The following is an 8,777-nucleotide window of genomic DNA, read 5'->3' as shown; positions in this document are numbered from 1 at the left end:
CTATAGAGCTATAGCCCGCTTAGCTACTTTATAGTCGGTATTATTAAGATTATTAAGGTCTTTATTAAAATCGTTACCCTTTTTAATATCCTCTTTATTAATAATCTATAATATATTTTTAATAATAATATACTATTTCTCTAGATCCTATAATTATATTATTAGCTAATTATATAATTAGATAATTAAAGGAATAAAAAGGAATAGGAATTTATAATTTAATTCTTTTTATTATAAATAGCTAAAAACTTTATAATAAGCTTAAATATATTAATAGGATTAAAGATAATATTTATTAGAGCTATAGATATAAGAAATATAGATTATAAGAGCTTATATTAGCTTATAGGAATACTTAGAAATATATTTATAATAATAAGATCCTTTAAGATCGAGGTTATAATATATACTTAAGGCGCTAATTTTAGTTTACTTATTTATAAGATAAGACTTAAAGTAACCTAGATAAGGAACCTTATAAATATTACTACGTATATACGCTATTTACTAGATTAATAGCTTTTATAATTAATATTAATAATATTCTTATACTTAGCTACTCTCTTAGCCTTAAGGGGCTTAGGTATAGGGGTCTTATGCTTAAGAGGTATTATCGAGGCTAAAAAGAAAAGGAAAATAAATAAGTAGGAGTAGTAAAAATAAATATTTATTAATTATATAAACGTTATTTATATATATTAAGCTAGCCTATAAAAATTAAAGAAATCGATATAAAGAGAGAGAAAGGTTAATAGAATAGAATTATTAAAACTTATTAATAAGATATATAGATCTTTTATAGAACTTATTTAATTAAAGCGGTTTAATCCTATTATTCTTATTAAATAATAGTTTAATTTATTAGGAATTATTCTAGCGGATTCTATAAAAAGCTAATAATTATTCTATTATATTCTATTAATATATTAAGGATTTAGAGGCCTTAGGAGTATATATTTAATAATTATAAGAATACTATTTATTATTAGATTCTAATTTATTCCCTTTATTTCTAGGATTTAGAGGCCTCTTCTTATTATTTAAATTATAATTTAGTTAATTTCCTTAAAAAGCTATTTATAGATAATATTATTACTCTAAAGTATTAAGAATTAGAGATTTAATATTTATAGGAATAGTAAGCTTAAGCTATATTTTCCTTATTTCTAATTATTATTTCTTATTATTTCCTATTATTAGGTTATTTACTTTAAGATTAAAAGAATAGATCTAATACGCTAGAGATTAGAGAATTATAGGCGTATTAGAGTAGCTATTAACCTTAGCGATAGCTCTTAATATTAGTTCTTATAGCTATTCTACCTATAAAGAAAAGAAGAGCTAGTATTAAACTAATATTAGGGAACTCTATAATTAGGATAATAATATCTAGGATATCTAGGATCTACTATTCTTAGGAATACGTAAACTATAGCTTATATAATCGCTAAGAGTAGATAGGTATATCTAACTTACGTAGGTAGTAGTAACTCAGAGAAGGAGAGAAGAAATATATAAGAATTAACTATTATAAGACTTATTAGATACCCTACCTATTTAGAGCTCGTAAGCATAGCGGAAGTACTGGATTAGGGTTCACATAAGTAGTGAAGCCCTCTCAACAGTATATATATCGCTCCGATAGCGTATAGATTATTCTTTTCCTTCCATCATCAAGAAAGTCGGATATAGTAGAACCAGACACTGAGCCTCCCCACCCGAAATACTTGAACGTCATGCAAGGACCCTGGATACTGCTCGCTCTGGCTGCCGCCACAATGGCCAGCCCAGCCCCGGTGAAAGGTATGGTTATCCTCCAGCACATCATATTTAGCTATGCTGACCAGAAAAAGATCCGCGAGGAGATATCTGCAGGAAATTTCAAATATGGGCTTCGCCCCAGTTTCCCGGTTTTTCACCCCGATGGGCGGGCTCGGCAGTGTGCTATTGTGCAAACAATGAGTGCAAGGTGACCGCTGGCTCACTCATCGTTGGCAAGGCTACTCTGAACCGATTTGGGACGGGCACATTCGTCATGACCAATGGAAAGGTAAAACAAAATGACCATGTGGAGCGAGGAAGTATCGAATACACGGTGGGCGTCCAGGGTCCTTGCGACCCGGGTTACCTCGGCTGAGGCTGTCTCCAAGCAAAATGGCGGTGGCTGTATGAACATGGCACAAATTCTATCATCGGGTGTTTCTCTTCCTCGGGGCTTCCCTCGCTAAAGGTGTTGGAAAAGACCATGAATCATTTTAGATATATAAAAGGATCTTAATAGACATTGACTGCTCGCCAAGCCCTGTATGGCTGATCGCGGTGTGACGAATGGAACACCGTGGTAAGAAGTTGGGGTGAATTCATTGCCTCACGACTCTTCGTCTTAAGGGAACGTCGAACTCTCGTCGAATGAGTTTATCATGATTCGATCATTCGAAATGTCCTTCCTAGTATTTTCATTCAATTGCCCCTCGCTTCTGATGATGCTGTTGACTGAATCCTGTGCTCTGTATTTGAAGGCAGGGCACAAACACCCAAACCTCATGAGCTCACAGCCCCTCGGCCAGTTCACGAATAATCCTTCTCGCTTCTTCCCTTGCTTCGGTGACAACCTCACTCGCAGGCTTTATCTCCTTGACCAGTCCAACGCCAGCGCCCGCCCATTTGCCCACCATGAATTTCGCCTCCTCCACACTCCACCCAGTCTTGAGTCTCTCACGGCTCTCTTCCACCGTCACGCCACCTTTCATGTGCTCCAGATGGATGTCACCAACGATGGCACGCCCATCAAAGCCTGGCTTCCACAGGCCATTTGCCGCCAGCCGGTCGTGGAAGGGGGTCTTCCAGGTACTGACGCCCCCGTCCGTCGTCTTGACGACGAGCGCCTTGTACTCTTCAGCAAATCCAGCCTCGGGCGTCGCGATGAACCGCGTCCCCATGACGACGCCCTCGGCCCCCAGTGCCACGGCAGCCGCAACACCGCTCGCCTCGACGATACCGCCCGCCGCCACGACGGCGACGTGCCGGTCAGGGAACTCATTCGCCAGCAGGGCGCGCACCTCGGGCAGCAGCGCCACGACACCGCAGCCGCGCTCAAACTGGTGGCCGCCGGCATCCACGCCCTGGGCGACCAGCACGTCGGCGCCATCCTGCACGGCCTCCCGCGCGGCAGCCACGTTGCCGACCTGGACAAAGACGCGAATGTCGGCCCCGTGCAGCGCGGCGATGATGGCCGCGTGCGGCTTCGTCTCGGGGTGGGGCGCGAACAGCCAGGCGGCGGCGACGCGGTGACGCGTCAGAATGGGCAGCGCGTGGGCGGCAAACTGCGGCGCCGTCTCGTGGGCCGTGATGAAGCCGACGCCCAGCGGCAGGGGCGCGGTCGGCGGCAGGTTCAGGCGGACGCGGGCTTCGGTGAGGCCGTTGGCGAGGTCTTTGAGCTGGCCCGTTTCGGCCGAGGCGGCGGACAGGTCGAAGCCTGCGCCGATGAAGCCTATGCCGCCGGCTTTTGTGACCTCGGTGGCGAGCGCGGCGTTGGCGGTGATCATCATGGGCGCGTTGATGATGATGGGAGACCTGGCGTGGGGGAACCAGGGGAAGAGCTTCGAGGGCGCCATGGCAGGTGGGTGTGATGGTACTTGGATGTGATTGCAGGTCTCTATGCGCTCATGTCGGAGAGGAATGGGATGGATGATTCTGGTCTGAATATGATGACTCGGGAAGTTGTCTCTGGCCTAAAAAGGTCGATGTCGAACTTCAGTAAGCTGATGGAAGCGGGGAAACAGAACCTCGGATATAGGGTGAAGAACCAAGGCGCTGAGTCAGGCTTGGTGCATTGCCATGACCAATTCATGGCCAGTAACATGATGGCACCTGGACCAAATCGGACATGCGGGGCCGATCGACAAGAGACGCCAGCATCTCTAGAGTTGCGGTGCATATGAAGTTCACCCATGTGGTAACTTAACCCCCAAATGTCCAAGCATACCTAACCACACGATTGAGTGCTCCTTGACATGGGAGAAAAGAAATGGCTTTGGAATCCATACCCAGTATTTCACGTCCGGCCTGCGTGCAATCCAAAGCTGCATAGGCAATCTTGTCCCGTGAACTTGGCTTTCTGAACGCAGTGGATAAAGAAGCTGAAGGCTTTCTTCACGATTCTCAGGCAGCAAATGTAGACCTTGCAACTCATCCTAGAGCAGCACCCACATCCATGGTAGGGCAGCCCTTTCTCACATCTTCTTTGAGCAAGGCACCGATCTCTCACGACGACTAAGCGACGACTCAGCCAAACCCCCGCGGGTCTGGTATTTATTTATTGCCCTTCTGCAGATATTTCATTCCCACGACCTTTATTTCCTCTCTTAAGCTCTTTCTCCCCTCACTAAAAGCCAACACAACCCTCCTCACCAAAGCACCCAGAAGCAATGGCTTCCAACCAGGCCACCGTCAGCGACGAGCTGGAGAACTGTTTCTGTCTTGCTGATTCTCCTGGACAACTTCCCAAGTCTCCAGAGCAGTTCTTTGAGTCCCCTCAGCAGTGCCCCGAGTCTACCCAGCAGCTCCTTGATGCTCCCCAGCTTCCTGAAGCCACCCAGTGCCTCACGCCCCCCAAGGAACCTTTCGAGGTCGCCGAGCCTATCTGCATCATCACCAAAGCCGCCACCAAGACATACCACAAGCGCCAGAAACCCGCTCGCCAGACCCGCAAGCAGAAGTTCGTCGCCGCCAACAAGCGCCACTACAAGGCCGCCCGCGAGCGCAAGAACGGCACTCGCTTCCACGTCACGCCCCTCAGTGAGTATCCCACCCACCCCTCAGGGAATCCCCCAAGCTGGCCTCCTGCTCACAGCGACATCTCCACCAGGCCTGAAGCAGAAGTTCCCGCCCACCTTCAACGAGGACTACGCCGTCGGTCTCTGGGACTTTGACCGCAACCCCCGCAAGCTGGGCTTCAGCAACAAGAACTGGCGCGTTTATCTGGCCACTATGCCCATCATCAAGCTCCGCAAGGGTACGTTTGCACTTTCCAGCCTGCCTCCTGGATCCAAGTTGAGATTATCTAACCGTGTAAAAGAGAAGGAGGCCGAAGAAGAGGCCGAAAAGCAGCTGCAGGCCGCCGAGGAAGAGGCTAGAAATAACGAGTTCGCTCTCACTCTTCTTTGTCTTTAGGCAGCGGCGTTTGTCTATGCTTGGGGGAAGTCGAGTCGCTAGTAGTTGCGCTGCTTTCCCATTATTGAAGAAGCACAGGGAGTAGGCTTGCTTAGGCTGAGCCCGTCACTGCGCGTACTAGGGAGAATAAACACATGGGGAGATGACTTGCTCTTCATCGCCATGATTCTATGTTACCTGCATTCCACACCTCGTGTACACACAGATTTAATCGTGCAAACCTTTGTGCTAACCTTAACGTACTTGACACTCTGCTGCAGCATCAAACAGTAAAGCAGATCATCACCTTTCGCATTCATGCTCTTATTTTAGATGCTAAACAACCCGATGCCCCAAGTCCAACACTTTAGCATAGCTCGAATCGCCCCATACCACCCATTAAGCAGCGCGCAGCATCGCAAGGACACCCGCCCAGGTCTCCCGAACGGTGGGCTGGATCTGGCTCGCAGGCAGAGAGAAGCCGTTGGTGCCCTTGTCGCGGAGCTCAAGCGTGTACGTGTAGGTAGACTTGGCGACGCCGTGGAGGTAGTCGGTGCTGTCGCCGGTGGTGGCATACAGAGCGCGGCAGGCGTTTCCGATGGTGTAGGCAGTTCCAGAGACGGCGCGGATGGCGCTGGCGCCGCGGGAGGCCATGGCGGAGAGGGCCGAGTCGTCGGGAGCGACGACGGAGCAGCTGTAGCCGAAGGCTGTAGCCAATGTCAGCAGGAGGTCTCGAACATCAGGTGTGAGGCTCCAGCGCAACTCGTGCACTTCACTTACGCCAGAGGATGTACTGTCCGTACGAGTGGAAGTCAATGTAGAACCTGATGCCGCGGCCGGCGGCGAGCGTGTCGACCTGAGCCTTGGCACCGCGAATCTCGGGGGCATCAGCGGCAGCGCGACCCTTGAACGTCTCGGAGCAGGGGTCGGTCGAGGCACCACCGGTGACCTCCCACTTGTAGGGCCAGTTGCGGTTGGGGTCGCGGCCGACGCAGGAGCTTCCGCTCAGGGTCTGGCGGTTCTTGCGCCACAGGCGGTTGGTGGTCTGGGTGTAGACGAAACCTGCTTCGCATTAGACTGGTTCTCTGGTGATCGCTTCTTGTTGCAGCTGACTCACCGTCGGGGTTCAGGACGGGGATGATGTAGTAGTCGAACTTGTCGACGGCGGCCTTGATGCCGGTGTCGGTGGCGTACTTGGTCAGCAGCTGGTAGGCCATGTACTGGGTGGTCTAATGAAAGCAGTCAATATCGTGCAAGAGAAGCCTTGGCCTAGCAGAACCTACCATCGTGCTGATCCACTCGCGAGCGTGAACGGTGCCGTGGAAGATGACGGCCGGCTTGGAGCCCTTGCCGCCACTGCCCCAGATGTGGATGCCCGTGAGAGCGCGGCCCTGGAACGAGGAGCCGGTGGTGAAGATCTCAGACTGCGTGGGAAAGCTAGACTGGAGGTCATTGAGGAAGGTCAGATGGTCGGCGTAGCTGTGGTAGGTCGTGAACCACGTCTCGCTGGGAACTGCACCAAGCATCAGCAACCAGAACCATCGAGTGAATTTCGCGACCGAGTCCTACCGGCATAGAGGGAAGCCGTGTCCTCCTCGGCGAAAGCAGCGCCAATATCTTCGACGAGGATGGTGGTGTTGGCGGCGAGACGCAAGACGGCGTCTACATTTTCGGGCGACACGACAATGTCGAGGGCCTCGTGAGAGCCAGGGTTCAGGACGCTGGCGGCGAGCTTGCTGATCTGGTGCCTCGCCTCCTGATCATCTTCAGGCACATTCACGCGAATGCCCTTGAAGCCGGTGTAGTCGACCTTCTTCGGCTTGGGAAGGGCTGCGCCGAAAGCCAGAGGCAGGAGCGCGAGGGCTGACAGGACAGAGGCCTTCATGATGGCGACAAGATGAGACGAGACGGGACAAGATGGTTGGTTTCTTGGTGGCGACAACTGGATCTGCTCTTGCTGTGAAGATGCCGAAGTCAGCTGCTTTATAACGTTGAGAATGACGGTCAATGGCGTTCAGCTCAGATGTCGTGCCTCCGCCCACAACCTAATCGTCTAGCGGGATATTTGGGTTCAGCATCCAGGTGCCGCGGGCATCACATCGCAATGCGGCAGGTGTTTAAAGCCAGGCCGGGAGCTAACCTGTGCGGTGCGACAGTGGTCGCAGCGACTCGCAGGTGATCTTGCCAAGGGCGGAAGCTCCCTAGTCACACCATCGCGTCTTGCCCGAAGAGGCAGCTCACGAGCTTAATCGCCGGCAGTTCGCTGCCGGTCGATCCCCTGATTGTCGAGCGCCTGGAGCACCCGGAGCACCCAGCGCCTATTGCTCCATCCTGTGGGGGAAGGCGCTACAAATGTTCTGGTCTTCTTCGATTGCATGGCATCATGAGGGGGCGTCCCTCGGCCTCTGGCGGTTGCATCGCGACATGTGCACCAGGTCGGGCGCTTGCTGCACGCTGTCTCTTATCTCTGAGTCGCATCAGATGTGTCGGCGTCAAAGGACGTGGGAGTCCTTTGATTCGTCATGCGTGCGGCTGCAATGTGGAATGACTTGCCTTTTCAGGTCTCGGATCCTTTTCCTGGATGAGGCCATGAAGTCGGTGATGCCCACGGCCACAATGATGCCCGCAATGATGCCCCCAATGATGCCCCCAATGTGATGCCCCCAATGTGATGCCCGCAATGAGCAGATGCCCTAGTTTCAGTGTCATTTAGCGCAACGGCTTTGACGACCTTTGTAGAGTTCAAGATCTGAAAAGGACGCCACTCAAATGCTTTTCCAGATTGAAGCGTACTTCTAGAAATGGGCAGAGGCAAGCAAGTCCCTGAATAGATCGCCCTGGTGTTGCATGGGTTTCTTCATTACACCTTTGGGCTCGAAATTTCGACCAAGTTGGGCTCTTCATTGTAGTGTGAAGGCAATGCATTCATCATCACCTCTCCTGACGTTCTCAAGCTCTAGGATATGATTGTGCATCGCCTAACATTAAATGAAAAGTGCATCATCATCGGTAGCTTTCTTTGACAGGTAAGGTAGTTGGCTATTGAGCATCTGCCTGATGAAGCCACGACGACTCGCTTTGTTCAAGGTGTACTCTCTTACTTACTCTTGCCGAAAAATGCCACACTTCATACCCAAAGCTCAACTAATCGAAGGCTGCGTAATTGAAGGTCATCTACCAGAAAGGTAGCATCCTGCCAAGCCGTGTCAGCTTCCCGCTCAGGTATCAGACGACCAAACGCGCCACAATCACAGGCGTGCCTATGATTTGATCGTTCGCATTCATCACGCCTACGGAAGCCACTCGTCAGATCCTCCAGGTTTAGCCGGAATATGCGAGTAAGCTGCAGATTGTCTGATTCCTTTGCTTTGTCTTTTCTCTTTCACATGACATCCCAATTTTCGAGGCCATCTCCATGCACGCGATCCCTCCTCGCCTGGACCGTTTCCCCGAGGTTGCAATATCGTATTTATGTACATTAAGTGCCCTCAAGATGGCATTTGCGGAGGTTCGAATCCGTCACGATGGAGGATGATGGGTTCAATGTGCTTGCTTCCAGATCACGCGACTTTCTTTAATGCTTTTTGCCACAGAGAGTCCTGGAGTGCTTGCCATGGTCATAAATA

General features: G+C 50.0%; 3 protein-coding genes across 3 annotated transcripts; 1 reads left to right on the top strand and 2 right to left on the bottom strand.

Annotated features, from left to right (window-relative positions):
• Window positions 1–2,549: 2,549 nt before the first annotated feature.
• Window positions 2,550–3,614, bottom strand: VDAG_07292 (2-nitropropane dioxygenase; the record flags this gene model as incomplete). The annotated part of the gene is made up of 1 exon (XM_009656197.1): window positions 2,550–3,614. One exon carries the CDS (start codon window positions 3,612–3,614, stop codon window positions 2,550–2,552), a length of 1,065 nt encoding a protein of 354 aa, XP_009654492.1.
• Window positions 3,615–4,427: 813 nt separating this feature from the next.
• On the top strand, window positions 4,428–5,172 carry VDAG_07291 (uncharacterized protein; the record flags this gene model as incomplete). The annotated part of the gene is made up of 3 exons (XM_009656196.1): window positions 4,428–4,797; window positions 4,853–5,014; window positions 5,078–5,172. 3 exons carry the CDS (start codon window positions 4,428–4,430, stop codon window positions 5,170–5,172), a joined length of 627 nt encoding a protein of 208 aa, XP_009654491.1.
• A 378-nt stretch (window positions 5,173–5,550) lies between these two features.
• VDAG_07290 (carboxypeptidase B) lies at window positions 5,551–7,036 on the bottom strand (the record flags this gene model as incomplete). The annotated part of the gene is made up of 5 exons (XM_009656195.1): window positions 5,551–5,858; window positions 5,932–6,213; window positions 6,269–6,380; window positions 6,435–6,664; window positions 6,721–7,036. The coding sequence occupies 5 exons, from the start codon at window positions 7,034–7,036 to the stop codon at window positions 5,551–5,553; spliced, it is 1,248 nt and encodes a 415-aa protein (XP_009654490.1).
• Between the last annotated feature and the right edge of the window lie 1,741 nt (window positions 7,037–8,777).

The sequence above is a fragment of the Verticillium dahliae genome, genomic scaffold (assembly GCF_000150675.1).
Source record: "Verticillium dahliae VdLs.17 supercont1.16 genomic scaffold, whole genome shotgun sequence".
In the NCBI taxonomy this organism is placed as follows: domain Eukaryota; kingdom Fungi; phylum Ascomycota; class Sordariomycetes; order Glomerellales; family Plectosphaerellaceae; genus Verticillium; species Verticillium dahliae.
Note: the sequence above shows the minus strand (reverse complement) of the source record. Positions and strands in the feature narration are given on the sequence as shown.